The sequence below is a fragment of the Eleutherodactylus coqui genome, chromosome 9 (assembly GCF_035609145.1).
Source record: "Eleutherodactylus coqui strain aEleCoq1 chromosome 9, aEleCoq1.hap1, whole genome shotgun sequence".
NCBI lineage: Eukaryota > Metazoa > Chordata > Amphibia > Anura > Eleutherodactylidae > Eleutherodactylus > Eleutherodactylus coqui.
In genome coordinates this window covers 133,964,974-133,989,376 of record NC_089845.1, presented here as the reverse complement: position 1 = coordinate 133,989,376, position 24,403 = coordinate 133,964,974, and the positions used below count along the sequence as shown (strand labels likewise).

General features: G+C 39.0%; 1 protein-coding gene and 1 long non-coding RNA gene across 7 annotated transcripts in view; one reads left to right on the top strand and one right to left on the bottom strand.

Moving 5' to 3' along the window:
• TRPS1 (transcriptional repressor GATA binding 1) overlaps nt 1-17,476 on the bottom strand; it is a 274,106-nt gene extending 256,630 nt beyond the window's left edge. For 2 of the 5 annotated variants that reach the window (XM_066578529.1, XM_066578530.1), the window contains exon 1: nt 17,061-17,476. Coding sequence is in view for 2 of the 5 variants with exons in the window: in XM_066578526.1 (XP_066434623.1) it covers nt 16,273-16,285 (13 nt within the window). In the remaining 3 variants the exon portion in view is untranslated. Of the gene's footprint in view, nt 1-16,272; nt 16,612-17,060 lie in introns of those variants that run through there. The other 3 variants (XM_066578527.1, XM_066578526.1, XM_066578531.1) reach the window with 2 other exon arrangements.
• Nucleotides 17,320-24,403, top strand: part of LOC136578453 (uncharacterized) — a 108,273-nt gene continuing 101,189 nt past the window's right edge. Inside the window, exons 1-3 of one of the 2 annotated variants that reach the window (XR_010786631.1) lie at nt 17,320-17,802; nt 19,079-19,136; nt 21,593-21,748. This is a non-coding gene — a long non-coding RNA (uncharacterized lncRNA). Of the gene's footprint in view, nt 17,803-19,078; nt 19,137-21,592; nt 21,749-24,403 lie in introns of those variants that run through there. The other variant, XR_010786632.1, reaches the window with a different exon arrangement.

Sequence of the window (24,403 nt, the reverse complement as noted above, 5' to 3'; positions counted from 1 at the left end):
GCAGGCAGACAGACGGGGTAGGAGAGGCAGGCAGACAGACGGGGTAGGAGAGGCAGGTAGTCAGAGATAGGAGAGACAGACAGACAGGAGAGACAGAGAAACAGAGATAGAGGCTATACACAGAGCTATATTTACTAGTTGAGACTACTTTGACTGGTCATATGGCATAATCGTAGATTCTCGCACGCACAAAGTCTCAATGTTGTAATTAAACTAAGGCAAAAAGTCAGGCACTTTTACAAGCGAGTGCATACACAGTTTATAGGTCCATATAGGCAGAGCAGAGCTGTAATTACATACAGTATACAGATATGTCTATGTATGCTGGTATCAGGTGACTAATAGGTTTACATTCCCATAAAAGGGTTTGATGATGGTGTGCGGACAAATGGCAATTTCTTTCTTCAGCTGACAAAAGGGCTGATACTTCACGAATGACTGCAAATCACACTCCTACTGTAGGAGTAATATAATGGTGCTACATAGTAGGTAGAAACTTTGCCTTGTGCTGAGAACTACAAGTCCCGGGATGCCATACACACAACTTACTAGACCTTCATCAAGATCTACACTTTTACTATTACTCTTCTATTTACTATGCAAGAAATATAGAAACTACACCTTACAGATAATTCAATCTAGATATTAGGTACGCCTTCTGGGTGATTATTCTCGGGCTGGTTTATTACCTGTGTTTTACATATAAGCTCACTACATCTTCACCGAGTTACATTTACATACTATAAAGCAGACTACTGTAGTATCCATATATATAATCATGCTAAAGAGGTTCTAGAAATTAAGATTGAGGGTCAACTCACACGGGCGGATTTTCTGTCTGTATCCAGTCCGTATTTTCTATTGACTCAATATAGACAGAATACAAACCCATTGAATTGAATTGGTATATTTAGAGGTGCTTTTTTTTTTTCTTTCACACAGACCAATTTTCTGCGTATTAAAAAAAATATATATCCCAGAATGTCCTAGTTTTGCCTAGATTCACGGACTAAAATCACCTTTTAAAGTCTATGGGTGTATAAACCAAGAGAAAAACAAAAAAAAAACAAAAAAAAAAAAAAATCCCACAGTAAATAGACATTAGCATGCATATTCATTATGTTTTTTGCACACCCCATTTTCACTGGGTTGTGAGAAAAGTGAAATAACTTGGACCCTCTCGCATTTTTTTTTCTTTGCACCCATAACAACTGCAGTGAACACAGATGCAACACGTATGTAGAATATGCACATACTAAATGCACACACAGATGTATTGAATGTATTTAGATTTTTCACAGACCAAAGCTGCCTTCACCCATGTGAAAGAGTCCAAAGGCTTTCTTCAGTCATTGGCTTTTTCTAGTATTTGTAATAAATATAAAAAATATGTATTTATAGGTAATTATATATATATATATATATATTATATATATAATAAAAAAATAAGTCCACAGCAAAAAAAAGCCACAAAGCAGAATAAACACCCCAGTATAGGCTATTAAAATACATCACATAATCAAAAAGTGCTAACAGGTCCATGGAAATACTACCAACCTATAATAAAGGATGGTGTCCACCCAAAGCTCTTTTTGGCACAATGCCTTCATCTGAGTTTTTTTTTTCTTGTTTAGTTTATCAAGCTTGCATTTGTACAGGTGGCACGTAGAAAAAAAAATGGCAAAAAACACCCCATAGAAAAGCCAATGGGAAAACACCTGAAAAAAAAACATAACACCTAGAGAATGCTATGATTTTGAAAGAACACAAAAATCACACCAAATGTGAGAAAAGCACCACTAAAGTAAAACTGCAATGTTTGTAGGGCTTTTTCTATATTTTACTACTGATCTACGGCGAACATCTGGATACGGCGTTATTTTTCCGGCAAAAACAGCAGCATTGAAAACAGTGAAAAATAAAAAACACACAACTCTAAAGGACACCAGCCTAAGAAACAAACCAAAATAGAACTTTACAAAATAGAAATATAGATTTTAAAAAGTTTAATAGAATTGTTTTTTGTTTTTTTTTAAAGGATGCAGTCACTTTTGTGCTTTTCATGGGAAAAGACAAACAGAGATACGGAGAGCGAGCGGGAGGAACATAGATACAGTGATCAAGACAAATACAGACCTAGAGAGATAGAGATATATACAAAGAAGGCAAGCCAAGCAGAATTTTTCTTTTTTTCTGGACAACTTATCCAAAAATCACAGACAACCAATTTTTTTTTTTACGGGAACATTGAAAAACCACGACGAATGCTAAAGATTGAAAGGGATACGTGTTTTGGGGTCAAATACTGATACGAGTTTATTACTAGCATTCACTTAATGCCGATTGCACTTGCAATGACCTACTGAAGTAGTAGCAGCCTGAAAAAAAGAAAAAAAAGAAAAAAAAATCAAGGATACATTCTTTTTTTTTTTTATGAACCCTGGACAAAAATACTCCATTTTTACGGACTGTCCAGGAATTTCTGGATGGTTGTCAACTCTGATATAGGGACAGACTGATTTAAAATATTAACACTATTTGAGCATGCTACAGATGTAGCAATCATTAACCTGACTGTCACATTGTGATAACTAAACTGTACTCTAAGGCTGTAAATAGAGTTATCACAAAGCATTAAGTGTCAAGTTAAAGTTTGCTTGTTGTGTAGGTACATGATTTCAAAACCCCATGATTGTAACAGTAATAATTAGCAAAACAAAAGTAAAAGAAAAAAAAAATGTAAAAAAAAAAAAATCAAATCTGGAATATTTAAAATCTAACCCTAAAATGCAGTACAAGAATTAAGCTGTAACCATGATATAAAATACATACTGTAATATAAAAAATGATCAGATAATAAAGAAACACTAAAAGAACTCTGTTTGAATCCAGCTAAGTTCAGCAAGTAACTTCCAGTATTTAATAAACTCTAGATCCTTAAAGGCAATGAGCTCCTCCTGCGCATGAGATAGCAGAGTTGACCATTTTGGGCTTTGTATATGTATTATCAGCGATGATTTAAACACACCACAACCATACAGCCTGCTGAAAAATATTCAGATATCTGGGATGTTAGATCACACTTGGGTTTCAGAGCGGAGTGAACGCCAACTGCCAAAAAAGTACACAAATCGCAATATGTTACCTTTGAACAAACAATACTCCTGTTCATTATATAACAGAGACTGTCATACATAATCTCTCGCAAGCAACGAGCTGCCAAACGCTCCTAATAGAGGTGGTTTCAAATGGTTTAAGGCAAAACTGAAGCGAAGCACTGAAAGAACAAACTCAGGGTATGATTGGACGCGAGGTAGACAGATAAGAGGTTCTAAGTAGAACTAATATACTGCGACTCTGCTGTTCAGATAGCAACCTGAATGCCATTATCGAGCAACATTCTGATTAGAAGAGAAATGAGCTGCGAGGCATTCTACTTGGAGATGGTCTTGTTACAAACACAAGCTATAATTATGAGTATAAATTAGTCACACGGCCTGGTTACACTGTACCATTTTATTAGAGACTGACTATTAGGAAAAAATATATGAAAATAGACTAAGCAAAAAGAAATCAAAGGGATAAAATCATGTTTAAACTTCTATACGCACCAACAAAAAAATCAAAAATTGCCCCTTCAGTAGGGCATAAACTGGATGACTATCCGAAAGCTAGGAAACCAAGTGTGAAACATTTCTATTGGTGAAAAACAATACCTGTTCTTACTAAATACAAGTATGTAAAACTTTATTTTAAGCATCTCTGTGACTATAGCCTGCTCAAACCAAGATTAGCAAAAAGTAACGAATTCTAGGGCATGATGTAAAAGCTAAATTGTAGAAAAAAATTTGAGATAAGACCAAATTGTGATGGTGTCTCTGAGTGATAAAGTACAAAAATTCTATTATGTTTAGGCACATTCATAAATCTACTCAGCACGGACCTATACTAGAATACACCTCATACTGTGATGATGTTGTCATCTCTAGACATAAATCTACCTGAAGGGGTTCGTAGAAATTCAATTTTTGTTAGCAGACAACTGTTGATTTTGTTTGAGACCCGGTAAGAGTTGAACATATATATTGGACCAGGACTGAACTAATTCTGGTGGCCAATGGGCAAGGTACATAGGTTATCTTTTAGAGCCATGGATGTTCTAATGACCTAGAAGATTATAAAAAAGTGGTCAACTTGGCCAGGGGTGAAAATTTTACTGTTTCTATGGCTCAATAGTTGTCTGGGGATCATTCATTTCCCAATGCCTACCTACAGTACATAAGGTAAAAATTAACATAATAATCAGTTGAAAGGTCTTTTAATTGACATTAGTGTTGGGCGAACCAGTAGAACCCTGCATCAGGTCGAATTATGCTAAAAGTTCAGATTAGCACAGTTCTTCTAGTTGGGCTCGCTCAACATTAGTCCTAAACACTGGTTGTATAAAACGGTCCAGTTGCCATAAAATCCCTATATAGCCCTCTCAGAGTATTATACAGAACCATTATGGCTCTTAGGGCTCTCGCAGAGAAGAGTTTTCCGCAGGTGTATCTCCTGCGCAGGAAACATAAAGCAGTATGCAATGCATTTCATACTGCTGTGTGCCGACAAATCCCATACACTACATTGCGTATATTTATGCGCGCATAATATGGGCCAAGATAGGGCATGTTGCATTCTTTTTTGTGCGCTCTATGTGTGAGAGGCACTGTTGAAAGTAATGTAAAGTTACTGCGTATTACATGTGCATAATACGCAGTATAAAACATGTGTGTGGGAGTGCTATATACCGGATTTAAGCGTTTTGGTGAACTTCCGGTTAGGTTCAACGTAATTTGGACCTAACTGACCTTTTTTCAAAAATTTGGCCAACAGTCCAGATCAAAAACTTTTTAAACGTTCGCTCATCTCTAGTTGACAATTATATATTGACCATGATCAGTCTAATCTAAACAGATGTGATACAACGCTTGAGACCATATTCCATAAGGAGCATTTCAAAACTAAACATAGAAGACCACAAAAGAATAAGACCAAAAAAAAGTTGCAAGTGAATGGTTAAAACTAGCGATACACATGAGATCCTTGTTAGCTGAACACTCATTTCACTTACAGTCATACAGCAACACCTTAAAGATGTTCTATGTGGGCGTCGTTGAGGACATTTCAGGTCGGTAGTCCAGTTCTGCCCAGATGCGTCCTACCATGTCATTTGTTATCAATTCCACTACAGTGGAGATGTATGGTTTCAGGTCATCTAGTGTCACCAACAGCACCCACAACGAACATCTGTAAGGTGCAGTAAACACGTAAGGGGATCTTCTATTTTTTCACGTCATTCTGGCTGTTGTATCTCAGTCCATGTATGAAGAAGTCAGATTTACTTTTACACCATTCATTTTGAATCAACCTTCACAAGAGCCAAATCCTTATTGACCCACAACATCTGTCGTCAAGAGAGACTCGAAGAGCCCCTCATACACACTAGACGGCCTGCCGATCCCGCTAAAATTGGCAGGTTCGGACGATATACATCTAATACTAATCCTTAACACAAAGATGGATAATCTTATTGACTTTGGAGGTTTTAAAGATCGTTTCTAGCTCCTAAAGTAGATGACAGACATAGAAGAGCTACATTTATAATTACATTGGATGCCTTTAGAAAACCACATTGAGAGATCATGTTGAACCGAGCTATAATACATCACAGACTCAGATATATCTGTATATTAAACTAAATTCTTAATAACGGCCCTGTGAATGCATATAAGCGACCTGGCATCAGATATCTGTCCTTGCCTGCATTATTCCTTGGTCAGGGGTCATCAAAAACATAGTAAGACTGAATCCAAAAACAAAGACTCAAGTAAATAGTGGCGCAGTCAACGAGATTAGATTATGTACATAATCACTGTCACCTAGATCAATCCAAGTAAACGGTCTATAACACAAGGGACAAACCTTATTTATACACACACAAAGGCAAACATAGACCTCAGGTACTCTAACAATCACTTTCTAAATTATTTATTATTAAGGAGAGAGAAATTCATCTGGGCCCATTGCAGTTTGGTCTGGATGTGGGCTCCACAAGCTGTGAAATGTTACCAAAATATCATCAAAATAGAATGACGGCACCAGGACTTCCCCGAGATGGGGACACTACCGATTAAGAGGTGGCCGAGATGACAAACAGCTGAGCTATGCTGTGCCTATAACGGCCATGGAAGTCAACGAGGCGTATGTATGCACAGATAAAAGCACGACTCGCTCTTCTACTCAGTTTACATAACTCCCATAGGAATTACAAAACCGCAGAGCTCAGCTGCTTCCATCATCCAAACCTCTGCATTTATGGTGGCTGTGGACATTGGAGGCCCTATTTCAAGATAGGTGCTGGTCCCATCTCTTATGGTGGCCGTGGACATTGGAGACCCAATTGCAAGATAGGTGCTGGTCCCATCTCTTATGGTGGCCGTGGACATTGGAGACCCTGTTTCAAGATAGGTGTTGGTCCCATCTCTTTGGTCAGCGTCTCTTTTATAGCATAGTCTGGGGATAAGTCATTCAAGGAGTTTCCCCATGACTTAAAATTACTCCACAAGCACTCTGTTCTTACTAGTTGCTGCAGTCAATTACTGGTACAGCAATGGCCTTCTATAGCCAATGATTGGATGCAACAGTCATGTACTGGTCAGCAGTAGAGATGAGCAAGCGTACTCGGAAAAGCACTACTCGTTCGAGTAATTTGCTTTATCCGAGTATCGCTGAGCTCGGGTCTGAAGATTCGGGTGCCGCTGCGGCTGACAGGTGAGTCGCAGCGGGGAGCAGGGGAGAGCGGGCGGGAGAGAGGGAGAGAAAGATCTCCCCACCGTTCCTCCCCGCTCTCCCCTGCAGCTCCCCGCTCCGTGCCGGCACCTGAATCTTCAGACCCGAGCACAGCGATACTCGGATAAAGCAAATTACTCGAGCAAGTAGTGCTTTTCCGAGTACGCTCGCTCATCTCTAGTCAGCAGCAACCAGGAAGCACAGAGTGGTTGTGCAGCAATTTTAAGTGATGAGAAAACCCTTTTAAAGTTTGAGATAGGTATATCCCTTTAATTGCATGTTGGGCCTTACTCATAAGGGCGAGTGCAACTTTAGTCAGTGAAAAGCCTATAGATTTCACTGTGACTATATGCCAATAAACTTTGTAATGCATACATTGACATGAATGGGCAATGCTGGCTCGATAATTGCATATTGTACTTTTTTTTCTACCATGGAAAGTCTGTGGAAAAAGTTAAGAAAAAAAAAACTTGTGAATGCACACATTGACTTTGATGGGACCAAGTTCTGTCCAACTTAGACAAACTCTGACATTACAATCACCCGTGTGAATAGGCCCTTAGTGTCAAGTAGCCCCCTATTTTTTATTTTGTCACTATGTATCCTATCTGGATAGTATTTCACATAGCTACAAATGTATCTAATACTCAGTATGGATTCATCGAACATCAAGCCGTCACTAATTCCTTAAAAACCAAGAATGTTCTTCATTCTGTAATAAAACGATACAAGCCCCATTACAGTCAGAAGAGCAGCAGAGTTCTCAGAAACATCAAAGCTCGTCAGTCCAGTTCTCGGTGAAGTCATGTTAATACCAGTGTACTGATATCATAGCAACCCATATGTAGAAAAACGCTGAAATGACAACTAAAAGAATAATAGCACATAATGATACGTCTGTCTTTTATCGTCACCGTTGAAGGGGTTCGATTTCACCACTTCCCATGACGGATGTAAGACTATATCGCATCATGTCACAAGCAATAGAAGGCTTATTTTTTACGATTTTGGTGTTTCCTAACCCAGCATACTTGAGGAATCAAATCCGTATTGCGTTCAAACCATAGGGAGGTTTACCAGCATAAGCAATGTACTTTTGAATTATAGTCTTCCAAGGGTGGGGCGTTACACTGGGTGGAGTGCCTAACCTGGAGAAATGAAAAATTGCCAAGAGCCAAACTGATTCCTTGTTGCTAATCTAAGATGCCAATTCTGGCACAAACCTGAGGTTACAGTGAACGCACATGAGCGGTGCCTCTGGGAAGAACGTACGTGGAAGTTTTAGGCATTATCCGGGAGAGGGACATCATCTGGGACTAGAGATAGAAATCTATATACATAGCATAAGGGATAGTGACAAGAACAGGGCGAAACGCGTTGATTAGTCATTCCTAGATATGCGCTCAATCAATCATTGACATGCAGTGAATATCAATTAACTCAAAGTGTTATTCAGAGCGCAAAGGACTGGAAGATAAACTTGGAAGGATTTATGGAATAACAAGTCTGATACGTATTACATACCGCAAGAATCCACTAATTACAGAAAGATAGACAGATATGGGAGAGAGAAAAATAGATACATATGAGAGAGAGAGAGAGAGAGATGAGAGAGATTAGAGAGAGAGAGAGAGACAGAGAGAGAGAGAGAGAGAGAGATTAGAGAGAGAGAGAGAGATAGAATATGAGACAGATATGAGAGAGAAATAGATAAATATAAGGGAGAGAGAAAGAGAGCAAGAGAAAGGGAAAGAGAAAGAAAGAGAAAGAAATATAGATATGAGATAGACAGATGTGAGAAAGATAGAAAGATATGAGAGAGAGATATATGAGAGATAGAGAGATATGATAGAGAGAGAAAGAGAAAGAGAAAGAGATGAGAGAGAAAGATGAGAGTGAGAGATAGATAGATATAAGAGATAAATATGAGAGATAACTGTAATTTAAAACACCCATTGAAGTCCACAGTTGCATGAACTTTAAAAAGGAGCACAGAATACACGCACAAACACTTGCTATGCGAGTGCAGTCTGTTTTTTTCTTCCACACCCCCATGGACTTTAATGGGCAGTTAGTACATGAAAATTCACTAAAACAGAACATCCTGCAATTTTTTTATTTTTATTTTTTATCCTAACGTTGACCGTCAGTACATGAAAAAGTGGAAAAAAAAAAAAAATGAATTGCATATGGAAATGCCTGCATTGGTTTTAATAGGCCCCAGGTAAAGAGTCTCCACACCCGTTAAAATGCCGTGTTTTTATCATGTTAAAAACTATAACAAGAATAATCATTTCAGATTTATTTCGGCCTTCAATGTGACCCGTTATCTGTACAATTCCATTGTAAAACAGACTGAACTCTAAAAGAGTGGGGGGGGGGGGGGGAAATCTAAAATAATGTGATTACACAAATATAAACACCCTAAAACTAATCCTCTGTTGTACCTTTTGACTTTATGACAGCATTAAGTCCTTTTGTGTAGATGTCTATCAGCCTGGAACATCTTCACTCGGCAATCTTTGCCCACTGTTTCTTGAAAAAGCCTCCAAACTGTCAGATTGTGAGGGCATTTCGTTAATAGCGCCCTCTCCAGGTCAACCGACAGATTTCCAATGGGATTCAGGTCTGGGCCCTGGCTGGGTCATTCCAAAACTTTGATCGTCTTCTAGTAAAGCCATTCCTTTGTGGATTTAGAGGTATGCCTGGTGAAATTCATCTTCAGCTTTTTAGCAGAGGCCTGAAGGCTTTGTGCCAAAATGGACTGATATTTGGGACTGCTCATAATTCCCTCCACCTTGACTAAGGCCCCAGTTCCAGCAGCAGGAAAACAGCCCCGAAGCATAATACTGCCTCCACCATCTTCACTGCGGGTTTGGTGTTCTGTTGGCGATGCGCAGTGTTGGCTTTGCACTAAACATAGCTTTTGAAATTATGACCAACAAGCCCAACCTTGGTCTCATCAGACATAACACGTTCTTCCACATACTTCTGGCAGACTTGGTGTAGGGTTTGGTAAAACATATCCGGGCTTGGATGTTTTTCTTTACTAGAAAAGGCTTCCGTCTTGCCATTCGACTCCAGAACCCAGACAAATGAAGAACATGGGAGATGGTTGTCACATGCACTACACAACCAGTACTTGCCAGAAACTCCTGCAGCTCCTTTAATGTTGTTGTAGGGATCTTGGCAACCTCCCAGACCAATTTTCTTCTGGTCTTTTCATCCTTTTTTGAGGGACATCCAGTTCTTGATAATGTCACTGTTGTGCCAATTTTAATCCACTTCTGACTGTCTTCACGGTGTTCCATGGTATATGTATATGTAATGCCTTGGAAACTTTTGGGTACCTTCTCCTGACTGATACCTTCCAACAGTCAGATCCCTTTTATGTGTTGTAAGTGCTTTACGGCTTGTGCTGAAAAATGCAACTAAGAAAATGTCAGGAAAATCCTCCTAGATGAGCTGAACTTTATATGGGGTCAATCAGAATCCCTGTAAATGATGGTAGCGGAGTACTGACTACTATTCATCATGAGTTTAAATGTGATTGGCTTATTCTGAACACAACCACATCTTCAGATATACGAGGGTGTTCACACTAATGCAACCACATTATTTGCAACCACAAATCGTTTTGTCATTTTTACGTTTTCCACCCTAAGGCCCAATGCCCACTGACGGATTTTCGCAGCCGAATTCGCAGCGAATTCCGCAGCAATGTCCATCCATAGACATGCTATATTAAAAGATTCTTCGCTGCCCACGAGCGGAAATCAACTGGGATTTTCAGCTCGCGGGAGAGAATTGCAGCGTGCTCCATTTGGTGCGGAAAATTGAACGGACGGCTTCCATTGCAGTCAATGGATGCCATCTGATCCGCCGCACTTTCGCAGGGAGCACTGCAGAAGTATCACAGGAATCCACGCCATAGCCCAACGCCGATGCATCATGCCCTGCACAGCGCACCAGCTCACCGGCCAAGACACTCACAGCGGATCCGGACAGGTGACTATGTGTCTCTGGGGGTCTCTGCTGGGGCTCCGGGTCCGATTCCGTAGCGAGATTTCACAGTCGGATTCCGACCCGGCCGTGGGCATGAGGCCTAAATGATTTCAGTTTGTTTTTAAAGGGAATTGTAGAGATACGGATCACACTTAAGGTGGAAATAAACCTGAAATGGCCGGACCTTTCAACAGGACAAAAGCATAGCATTATAACAGGAGCGTGTAGACTTTAGATCCACTGTATGTATGTGTATATATAAAAACACACAAACACATACATATATGAACACTGCACAGTATATACATCTAGTAACCGCTCCAACAGCAGTACGAAGATCACTTTGTGCCTGGTGCCACCTGTAAAAACTTTACATAGCTTCTCTATACAGAATGCGTATTTAGCAGCCCGCTAGTTACTTTTTAATGGACTTCTTTTGTTCCTAAAAGGAGCCATCAAAAAGGTAACGTAACTCCTGTATCTGCTATGAATATAAAAAATAAGTTTCAATAAGGAATCGCAGACATTAAAGATGTTCCCATAAAATTGGCGTTTGGATTTCATTAAGCATCAGCTATTACAAGCAGCAACTGGAACATTCCAGCAAAACTCAGCAAGAATTATAAAAAAAAAAATGTAATAATTCTACTAATAGTCTAATTCACAGAGGTATATACTACATAGCGGCTCCTGCTGCGCAGAGCAAGTGCAAAAGTTTTTTAAACTCCTGGTTTATATTACAGATATATACTTTATCTATAGGCCAGAATTTGCAAAAAAATAAAAATAAAAAAAATAGGCGCAATTAATCAAAGTATACAGAACAAGGCAGCAGGATCTCCAGACGCATACATCGCATCTACCTTATGGATACTCCTGTTAGTAACAATATACGCAACTCCGGGGTGTTATTTGCAGAGCGCTCATTTTTCCTGTTCATCATATCGCAATGGTTAATTATAACCAGAAGTATATAGCATGTCGGTAATAGACGGGGAAAAAAAAGACAGATGATAGAACTTCTCTGGGAGAAAAGATAGTCACTTGTTCAGAGATTACTGGGCCGATAGATGATCTTAAAGAAAAAAAATGTTCAGTATAGGTATATATGAACCATATAAAACTACATAAAAACTATGCAAAAGTATCATCATAATGAGACGCATATAGTATGCAGATAATAGACCGGAAAAAGAAATCAGCTAACTTCTTTAGGGGAAGAGAAATTCACTTGCTCAGATACCTACTGGGCTAATCGATGATATTACAGGGGAAATGTGCGGTATATATACGCTATATAAAAACTATGTAAAAATATTGATAACAAGAAATATATGTTTGAAATAGACAGGAAAAATAGATTGATAAGCAAACTTCTCTGTAAGAAGAGAAATTGACCTGCTCAGATAACGAATGGGACAATACATGACCTTACAGAAATATGTACTGCATGTAGGAGTATATAAAACTGCATAAAAACTATGCAAAAGTAGCATAACTTCTTATAAGAATAGTTTATTTTCTTCAGTCCAAGGGGGTAGGGGAATAGAACGTAAAATTCACTTGCTCAATCCACATTTTGCACTGTCCACTGGTCTGATACAATAATATACAGTATCTATCACTAGGTTTATGCACTGTAAGTAGTGAATTACTATCCAGCGTACTAATGAGTAGGTATCTGCAGCCTTCCAGGCCATTGCTCAAAAAAATACTAAAGTAAATAAAAATGCTTTAAATAGAAATTAAAGCAAAAAAAAAAAAAAAAAGTTAAAAAAGTTATAAAAAAAATACATATACTCAACATACCAAAAAAAATCGGATTCCCAAATTGATTCACCTTAAAGTACATCATCGATGCTCCGTGTGCTTTTCACCCATCCTGTCTTCATAGTGAACAGTATTCCTACCCCCATAACACAATGGCTCCCTCTATAATTCTCCATGACACTATATTGATGCACACCTAGGACTTCTGTCTCTGCTTTGTAGAATTAAAGAGTGGGGTGGTGGGGGGGGCATGCATGCTGCTTGGGTACAGGAATAGGAATAACAAATCTTCAGCAGGTTATAAAAATACCTCCTGCTGTGTGTCTGGTCACAGATAGATCGTAAGAGATGTAATTATCATATTTAAGGTACAAAAGATACCATTGATTTATAAGAGTGAGGGGAAAAAAAAGTTTTAGCCAAATAGTGCCTGCAAAAATAAATGAAAAACTTCCCATAAACAAAACGTTGAATTTGTAAATTTTTATTACGCCTCGTTCCTGCTCTCCTACAACACAGCAGCATTACACATCAGGTATACAAGCCACATAAAGAACGCTTTTCTTTTCATACAACCGATTCCCAATAAGCTACTATTGAACACACACACTATGTAAAAAAGTTACAGTACAAAGACCCCCCTCCTTCCCCTCCTCCAGCACGGTTTATCCACAAGTTTACAACTGGATCAAGTCGTCCCACATACTACAGACTCCTGTCAATAGTAACACCCAGGGGTGACCTGACACTTGACCAGAGCAAATAAAAATCATAAAAAATGGTAATCAAAAAGAGGCAAAAAAGAGGAAATGGGTCGATGATGCATAAACGAAGTAGGACTACACAACAACACTGACATGTTTGATTTTTGAAATTTTGAGTCACATGCATCCGCAATGCTCTATTTATATAAAGCTATTAAGATTTTGAAAGTAGAGGGGGGGGGGGGGGGGAAGGTTTGGTGGCGTTTCCATTCATTGAAATGCAGCACAAAATGTTATAATGCTCCAGCCTATGTTAGTTACAGATAAGGACCCACCATTGTTATTCTAGGCTACATGGAAGGATTACAATAAAACAATTATTCTGTAGACCTTCTAGGTGGTGGTTCAAAAAGTAGGGGAAAATGGGTATTTTTGGGGCCTAATCTAATTGCAGTATTTCCCTCTGGGCCCCAAAATCAATTAAAAATGTCTAATGATTATTATATGAAGAGTATTACACTATATGGAAGCGTTACAATAAAACAATTATTCTATATGTTGGTTCAAGAAGTACCGAAAAAGAAGGAGCATAAAGATATTTTTGGGCCTAATCTAATGGGAATGTTTTCCATTGGGACCAAAACCAATTAAAAAATGACTAATAAACATCATAATAGGAAGATTCAATCCAAGGCATGGAATTAATATCAGTTCCTTAGTCAGGTTGGAGTCGAAACTGACGACTTACTCCAAGATACCAAAAATTTTAAAAAATGTATTCGTTTTTCTATATAATGTGAGCAAAAAGAAAGATCAAGGTGGGAATAGAAAACCATTAACCCTTTTATCACTAACGGAGTGTTGGAGATTGAAGCAAAGGACACACAAAAAAAAAAGAACCTAGACAGGAGCCCCCATAGAGCTCCCCCCCTCTACAAATCAGCATATGGAAAATGTAATGCGTTTTATGTTAAAGTATCTGTCTAGTGTTATAAACTCCAATTTGACTTGTGAGGTGTAATATTTGGGACAGAAATGTCTGCGTTTACAGTCGTCCGTGCCTGCCAAAAAAATCCCAATCCAGGCTGCCACAATAGTTGTCCTGTGGAAAGTAAATTAAGCTAAGGCAAACAGAGATTGGAAAGTTGTCAGTTGATTGAATGAATGGATTCATTTTACACTCCTACAGAATATCTAAATCAAAATATATCCCAGCGCAGGGGTAACGGGACCTTCACTTTTTTTTTTTTTACTACCAATTTGTACGTATTTGCTTTTAATCTTCGTGTATTCGCCGTGACATTGGTGCCGCTCAGATTTTCCACAAACATTCTAACTTCATAGAAAATTTAAAAACTTAAATGACACTTTTTTGAAACTTTTTAACCCCCTCTTCCTCCCTCTCTTTCCCTATTGGCCACTTCTTACAGACCCTCCACACTGTCTCAGGTGGCATTTTTAACCCTTAGGCCTCAGGGTCATGCTAGACCCTTCTCATAGGTGTCAAGGAAAAAAAAAGTCTTCAGACAAAGATAAGCCTTAGAAGAGACAGTGTTTGTATTGGCCACGTCAGAAAGTTAGAAGCACTGGAAAGTAAATCGAGATGGTTACTATCATTTCCAGACAGTCCTGTCATCATCAGGGGGGGTTGCAGGAAATAGTACATGATGTCTGTATACACAACAACCTAAATCATTAACCTTTGTGTACAGGCAAACACTTTACTGCATGCTGTGCTGTCTTGTAGAGACAGACATGTTATATCACAGATGTAGCAGAGCTGAGTTGGTTGGCGTTAGAGAGCTAGGGTTGTCATTTTTAAATAACTCCTGTGGTGATATCATAAGACTGCAGGTGGTAAGATACAAATGACAAATTCAGCTCTGCTACATCGGTAACTCATATTTACACACTTTATCACCCAGGGAATAGCGCCGACTAACTTTACCCACCATATCCCCCATAATTCTACATTACTCTAGACTGATACCTCTTAGACTTCTCTGTCACCTCAAAACGGAGTATCAGGGCTCTATAACGCCGGCTATAATCAATGACAGTGATTAGGAGTATCCTGACACTTTTTTTCTGTCTTTTTGCCATCTTGGTGAAATAAAGAGTTTTTCTGCAATTTACTCCTATTTATGGAAAGTTATCTTCCATCTTCCTGACCTTCACTGTACAGTATACAGATGTAGTAGAGCTGAAATTGTCATTTAACTGTTTTGTCTGTACATCCTCACAACTCTGCAAGTCATAGTTACTTATAGATAGCTAAGGAGCACATGTTGTGCCAATTGAAAACTCAGCTCTGCTACATCAGGAAATATAGAAGATAATTAATCTGGAGTGATTACATTTTTGGGGGTCCACATTAGCATCCTGCTCTTAGCCTATTCCAAAACTTCATCTTCTTGGGTAGTCTCTAACTTTTCAACACTTTTCCAACTGTTCACACTGTGAACCCACTATAAAAGGAATTGTATATTTACAGCTCGCAATCTAATACAGGCATGCCAATGACACCAAGGCCTAATCGCTGATTAATCCATACTGTTTAGTTGTCCCCTGTATTAAAATACACGTACGGGTACAGCCAGCATTCATTCAGATTTTCAATGTCTCTTTTATGATCAGCATAAGAATACAAGGGATTAAGAATAAAGGCTAATGAGTCATTTCCAATTGTGCGCACTTTCTTCCAGACTGCTAGGGGATAAAATCTGTACATGACAAAATATAAAAATAATTGACATCAATGTTAAAAATAACTTCAGATTTTCCATTCATTCACAAACAGTATCACATGTGAAAAAAAAAGATATTCTTTTTCAGAAACTCATCACTCAAAAACTTAATAAAACCATAAAAAGAAAAATAAATAGTAGAAAAGCAAACAATAACTTCTATCCATATCACCCTTCCCTCACATCCAATCAATAAAAGTTGGTCAAAAACTTACTACTGCTCATCATTGTCCCTTGGTCACCCTGCTCCTCATGATCGCCACGACTGGATCACTTTTTTTTTTAAGTCAAAAGTGCAATTAAAAATGTATAGGTAAAAAAGAAAAAAATATATATGTAAAATCACATCCATTTTAGGTTTGATTCCATGGCGAACAGAAGAAGAAGCAAAAGAAAAAAAAAAAGTGACGTGTTCCTTTAAGAAGTTCAAAAAATTGACCTGGAAGTTACTTTAATTGAACAACAACAAATGAAAACAACAACAAAAAAGGCAAAAAATAATAATAATAATCAAAAAAGGTCTTTAGTTGCTGTTATCTCCTCCTGTGTGTGAACTTGACCCTTCCTGGAGCAAACATGAGGGCAGTTCCTGGAGATTGGACCAGGAAGGACTACTGCAGAAAAAGCCAAGGGCTACTGGAGATTGAAGTAGCCAATTTCCATGCCTCATGCTTTTTGACCCACCATGCAAAAAAAAAAAAAAAAAAAAAGAGGAAATCTCCCATGCACTTGAAACATGAGAAGGATTTCGCACCCTCCTCTCTCGCTCTTTCCCTGATGTATTGCAAAAAATAAAAGTCACTTGTTTGGGTTCAGATACCCCACATTCTGCAGGCAGCACTGGAGCTCACACCATGCATGAAATGAGAGAGCAAGGAAGAGACAGAAAGAGAGAGATTGCAAGAGACAGCCAGAAAGCAAATGAAAGCTACTGCTTCCTTCTCTGCACTGATGATCTCTTTGCTGGATTTCTAGGTCCCCCCCCCCCCCCCTCTCCTCTTACCTGTTGATTGATCTGCAATAACCTCAGCAGCAATGTGGAAGATGGTGGAGATCTAGCTTGAGCCATGAACCGCTTCCTTGTTGTTTGCAGAGTTGATCTCTGATTAATTTTTTTGGGGTGGGGGGAAGAATAGGTTTCCTGTTCCCCCCAGTGTGTATGTCTGAGTGCAGAGACACAGACAGGAACAAGGAGTGGGGGGCTAGGAGAAGGAGGAGGAGGTGGTTGGTGGTGGGGGTGAAGAGAGACAGAGAGGCAGAGTAATGGATGCTCTGGGTTTAATATTAGATCCCAAGCTGTAGATTGCAGCAAGATGAGTTCTTTATCAGAAATGTTATCGCTTGTCAGGACCTCAGTGCAAGCATTACGTCAGTTGCAAGACACCAACACTATTAATATCAAAGGAGCCTTAAGCAGAGAAAGGCACCACCCTCAACAGCACAGGCTTAAAGACATAGTAACCTCCCATCTACAGACAGCAGCAGCAGTGAGCACAGCAAGACAGGGGAGGGAAAAGGGGGGAGGAGGGCTACACACAGACTCCATCCCAGCCCCCTTGCTCCAGTTCATTTCCAAGTTGCATTGTGTATAGTGAAGGAGGCACAGGTTGTTGTTGTTGCTGCTGCTGCTGCTGGACACAATGTTGTAAAGTTGTTTGTAAATAGTGCAAACAGGAAGCTGAGGCTGGGAGATCTCTTGGATACATTGTAGCTGCTGGCTTGTGCGGTGCAGACAATGTAGCAAGGTTATAGAAAAGTTTCCTTTTAACTTCTGTGCTGCAGGGAGATTAATTGGAAGGAATGCAAGGGGGATATTAAAGAGTAAAGTGCATTGGATGAAGTTGTTTTGCATTGAAAGGGGGGGAGGGGAAAGGGGTTTATAGGAGGCACATGGGATGCAGAGCATGGTGCTGCTGGGGATATGCATATGGGAGAGCAGGAAATAAGTGCTACTGCACTTGGGATAAGTGATCTATATAGTACAAGGGGGGAGTTATTGTAGCTCATGTCCACTGCACTGTCTACAAAGTATAGAACTCTTATAGGGGATACGCTGCTAGTTAACATTTAATCTCCCTTTCTTTGTATATCTGCATTAATGTATATACAGAGTATTGAAGAGATCCAAGTGGAACATTGAAATATATAAAAGCATGCAAAGTTGCAAATAGAATTGGTCACTTGTGTGTGTGTGCACTTGTATGTATAGATTTTGTGAGTGTCATTTCTCTATTTCTATGGAGGAGTCTCGTGTGTAATGCAATGCAAAACTGTTGGCAATCAACCTGGCAGTTACATTGCATCATATGGAAATATATACACACTGCACTTTATATAGTCTGGACGGATACATTCAGCTCTAGTGGACTGTATAGTCTATTCCTTTTGCTTTGAACTGCACTTCTCTATGTCTGATGGCATATACTGTTTGTGTGTGTATGTATGTATGTATATATATATATTATACTCCTATGTATCTACATATGTGCAAGTGTATATAAACTTGAAAGATACACAGTATTCCCAAATCGATCAGGTGCAATGGTAGTTATTCATCAAAAATTTCAGGTCTATCTATGGACCTGGGATTGAGGTTGTGACGCTGGCACCTAATTGTTGATATAATGAGTTTTTTTTCACAGTGCTGCTCTTTTCTTTTTAATATATATTAGTGTATCTGCTGTATGTAGTGTGTGTATCAATGTACGATTAGTACATCCTCCACCTATATTTCTTTGTGCAGCGTCTATATGTGCGATGTATGTATGCAATATGTGAAATGTTTTTGCATTTATTAATACATGTATTTTGACATCATTTTGCTTAACATTGGCCTGAAACATTAAAATTGCAACTTTCTATCCCAGCATTGTGCTTAAAATCTACAGGCTGCTTATAGAATGTAGCTTCTTCGTTACTTTACAACATTTGCATGTATAATATTAGACTAAGTATGCAACAGTTTTTCCCTTCACTTTTTTCACTATACGTATATTTATATTTTAAGACTCTTTCTTACAGATGCAAGCTAGTCGTCTCCCAGTAATGTCCCACATGTGGATACATCTCATTTCATCAGGTACGCCGTCTACTTACTATAAGTGCATTACAGGGGTTTTGTACTGAATATCCAGCTATCCATATGTGATGTGTAATATGATCATTACTTCTGTGATGGTTTCTTCTTTACATAAAAGTTAGAAATCTCTATAGATTCTATTTTTACATAGATTTATGAAGTATACCAGTGCCTGAAATACATCATAAGTTAGGCACCATTGCTATGATATTTAATATATGACTATTCCTGTTATTACTGCTATAAGATCATCTTCCATGGAGCTGGACATTGTAATGTGAAATTTTGGGTAACATATGTACACATACATGAATTACATTATAACATAATAGAGAATATACCGTGCAAAGTAGGTATATTGGAAGAGAGAGGCAGTTATATACTGCAAGAGAAATCAAGTGTGTTAAACTGACATCTATAAAAATGTATGTTTTATATTTATCTATAGCTCTCTATGAATAGATAAGTCCACACGTGTGTGTGTGTGTGTGTGTATATATATATATATATATATATATATATATATATATATATATATATATATATATATATATATATATGATAAGCAGATAAATTCTACATGATGGCTAGATAAGTGATCGATATTATATGATGCATACCTTCGTGTACATTTACATGGGCAATATACACACATGATTTCTGTGCATTGTGACATGCACATGAAAAGAACCCACGCTGAGGGTGACGTGGTATACATCCCTCTTGTATCAGTATATCTGTATATTTCCTTTTCATTACTTTAAATGGGTGTATTTACATGGAAGATATTATCCTACAGCAATGCTGTGAGATAGTAAAATCATAGCATGTCCTATTTTTTGGGGGGCGATTCTGTTCAAGAATAACCCATTATTCCCTATGAGAGCAAAAGAAGAAAAAAAATTTGCATTGCACTCACATGTAAATATAAGTTTCATGTAAGTGCGTCGCAATTTTTCTTTTTTTTTGCTATTTAAACATGATTTTTACACAAGGAAAAAAACATATGTGATGTGATGCGTTCTACTCACATAATGCATCGCAACAGCAAAAAAAAAAACTTACTGGTTTGCAAGAACAGTATTGGTCTGAGTTTCTCGAACCGATATTGAACTCGCCTGTGTAAATATGGCCTTAGATAAATATTGTATGACTGACTGATCTGAGAAATTGAAACCGAATACATGAAAGATAGATGTTGAGTGAGGATGATATAATGACAAATATCACAGTTAATATGAGATGAATATACTGTATATAAACTACATGACAGATACACAGGTAGATATTACTAGATAGATGGATCCATGTAAGATTTCAATAAATGTGACATGATTGACAAACATGAGAATGTCAGCTAATATAGTTAACAGTCAATTATAACCTTTCCAATATGACTATATAAATTCAGTTATTGTATTATACCGCAAATGTCTGACCATTGTCTATGTGTATATCACCCCTCACTCTCCACCTCGCCATACAGTGCACATCTCCAGCCCCTTACCTTCTGTATCACCCCACTATCTGTAGTATGTAAGCTCGTTGGAGCAGGACCCTCACCCCTATTGTTTCCATCAATTGATTACTATGTAGCCGTGGTTCTGTAATGTTTGTACTTTTGTCTTTCTGTATTCCCTGTCTATGTAAGCGCTGCGGAATATGTTGGCGCTATACAAATAAAGATGATTATTATTATATTACCTACTATGTTAGGACACAGTTGTTATACTTGTTGCAAAATTTCCGGCACTTGCCTTTGACAGAACACAATGCTATTAAGAAATCAGAGCACCAAAGATTAAACTACGATAATGGAATATTCTATGAAAATGGAATTTATAAATCTATATTCCGCCTCCCGATACCTTAATTCTGTAATATTAAGTCAATTAAAGCCAATTCCACAGATACTCTTATTTACAGCTTTTCTGGTGTGTTTCCCCCCCCCCCCCCCCCCTTCTTAAATCTTTATCCTTCAGAGACAGAGAGGAACTTATTACATAGTGTATTGTATCCTCCATCGCTTATGTTACATCTGCATGATATTAGTCGTGGCAGAGGAACATACTGACAGCAGCGTACAGCTCCGGCAACATTAATTATTCTGAAGTTTCCATCTATGTAAGACATAAATCATTGTTGGGTTATTGATTCTTGATGCCTGCAGAAAATTTTCAAAGCAGCAAATAACTGCAATATTGACAGTTTTATAACATAAAATATATGAATTTAATCCCAGAAAATATCCTAAAATTGCTGTTTTACTTATGAAAAATCAATAGTCTGCAACCTGTAGCTGTTGTGAAACTACAACTCCCAGCATGCCCTAACAGACACAGGCTACCGGACGTGTAGTTTCACAACAGTCAAGGTGCTTCACAGTGCTCTACAAAGGATGCATCACTCATATCCGTCCTTAACTATAATGTGGCTAATTTTTGCACGTTACACAGGAGTGTGTCTGAACAGGTATCCGGCGCCATAGACTCCGCCCATAAAGAACTCCAACCGAAGCAGAACACTGCTGTTCATGTCTCACAATATCTGGCACCCCCTGCAGTTTCTCCCATGTCCTTTCTGGGTGTCCTTCTGTTATTCACGCAGCACTGAGCAACTAATATATAAATTATGGTGTTGTGTAAAAGTTTTAGGCAGGTGAGGAAAGAATGCTGCAAAGTAAAAAAAATCACAAAAAGAAGGCGTCTGACTCTAAATTTTGTCTGCAGCAGACCCCCCCTCCCCCAACCCCAACCATACCCACCCAAACATCCAGCCAATATCATTAACCATCTGCAGCACAAAGAAGAACAGGGAGTCCTGGAAGTGATGATTTAGCCCCACAGAGCCCTGATCTCATCATCATCCAGTCTGTCTGGGATTTCATGAGGAGACAGAAGGATTTGAGCAAGCTACTTCCACAGAAGATCTGTCTTTAGTTCTTCAATATGTCTGGAACAACCTCCCTCCCGAGTTTCTTCAAAAAAAAAAAAACTGTGTGCAAGTGTACCTAGAAAAACTGATGTGGTTGTGAGGACAAAGTGTGGTCTCGCCAAATATTGATTTGATTTCCATTTCTCTTTTGTTCATTCACTTTGCATTTTGTTAATTGACCACAAATCTATTAAAACTTCTATTTTTGAAGGCATTTTTCCTTTGCAGTATTTCTCCACACCTGCCTAAAACTCTTACATAGTTTTGTACATGCAAATAGAAAATGTTCAGTGTATTCCTATATAAAATATTCATCAGGTGGCCTTCTCCCAGCATCGGGCTTCTGCTTCTACAGGTAGATTCGGCCCTACACAGCCTCTGAATATATAAACTCCATGCAAGTGTAGCCTTGGTCAGATTCTTATTCACGGGATGCTGCAAGAATATATTACATTTTCTAGACTGAGAAATTGGAGTTTTTGACTATATTCAAGCAAAGGTGTGGGTACGTCTGTGCAGCCCCAAATCCATGGGGATCCTATTAGGACAAATGTACACACAGCCCTATTCTGTCTCCATTCATGTTCCTAGATGTACTGTATAGAGCTAATATACTATAGAATGCTCTAGAGGGGCATATTGAGCACCACATGGAGTGCCTCTAACCACTCAGTATGGAATTCTGGGAACTCTGCATGGAGCCTGTGGGGGGGTATACACCCAGCAGCCTGTACTCTGCCCATAGGTGATGTCAAGCTGCTTTCCATAGACCATGAATGGCAGATAAAAACGTATTATTAGGCCGGTTGCACACGAACGGATTTGCATTGCGGAAGCCGCATCGGGCATCCGCACTGCGGATCCGTAGCAAATACCGTTCGTAAAATGCTATGGAAAAGCTCTTCTTCGTGCACATGAGCCGAAATCAATTGCGATTTCCGAGGATATATCGCAGCATGTTCCACTTTTGCGCGGATTCCACATGGACGGCTTTCTTTGAAGTCAATGGAAGCCGAACGACCTTTGACATTCACGAAAAGTCCCGAGTCACCTAGTGACAGCATGAGAAAAGCAGGAATTTAAAAAAAAACAAAAGAAAAAAAACGTACTGTGCATGTCCGCCGACGATCCGTCAGAAGCATCTGCAGTACAGGTACGCACAGACGCCAGCCAGGCACAGGGTCTGATTCCACTGTGGGTTCACGCATGCGGAATTCAACCCTTCTGTATGCAGGTAGTTTTAGATGGGTGGGAAACTTGTGCGAGTTCCATCCGATGTGATCTAAATAGAGTTGAGCGAGCATACTCTGCCGAGCTTGATGCTCGTTAGAGAGAGAGAGAGAGAGAGAGAGAGAGAGACAGATATGAGAGAGACTCTCGGCACCCGGCGTCCCACTTACAAAAATGCTCGAGTTTCCAATTGTAGTCAATGGGGTTCGTTACTCGAGTAGAGCTCTTGAGTTTTAGGAAATTTTTACGCATTTGGGTGCTCGCTCATCTCTAGATCTAAACAGACCGCGCACAAGTAAAGAACCCATTATTTTCAATTGGTTTGTACACATGGGCGATTTTTCTCTAGAGTCCCAGAGGAAAAAATAAATAAAAAATGCGCAGCGTGCCCTAGTTTTTTGGGTGATCCTATTTAAGAAATTCCTTTTCACCCCAATGGGTGCGTGAAAAATACGGCATCACCCTCGCATACCACGGGCTCTGCATGCACGCACAATGCGTTTTTTCTATTTTACCTATTAGAGAAATATGCACTTTTACACGTGTGGGGATATCGCATGTACAGGGGCGCGCTTTTCTTCCTAAACGCATCGCAGTCATTGAATAGGTTTCTGATTGTAATATCAATCTAATTTTCTCTGAGCGATATTGCACTCTCCCATGTAAATGCATCCTTAGCGCTCACTCACATGGGCGTATGGGATCCGCAAAATACGCTGTGTTTTTACTGCGTAATTAAAGGTATCTTTTTTTTGCTTTGCGTGCGTAATGCCTGTATGTGTCCTACGTATTTTATGCCCCCCCCAAAAAAAGAGAGAAAAGCACAAGGCGGGCCTAGAAGATGTCAGAACTTTCCCTCTCAGGTCTTTTAGCAATCTGTATAAATTTTGCAGCAAATACACATGTAACGCGCCGATTCACTGTGGATTTCATGTACCCATAAACTAGAATTGGCGTATTACACATGTAATATGTGCCAAAATAGGACATGCCGCTATTAGTTTCAAACACAACACCAAAAATATGCACTAATGCAGCACTCCAGGTTCTACGGTTTGGCCTGTAATGCAATGTTGTAGAATTGTATTCGTGAATCAGGAGGA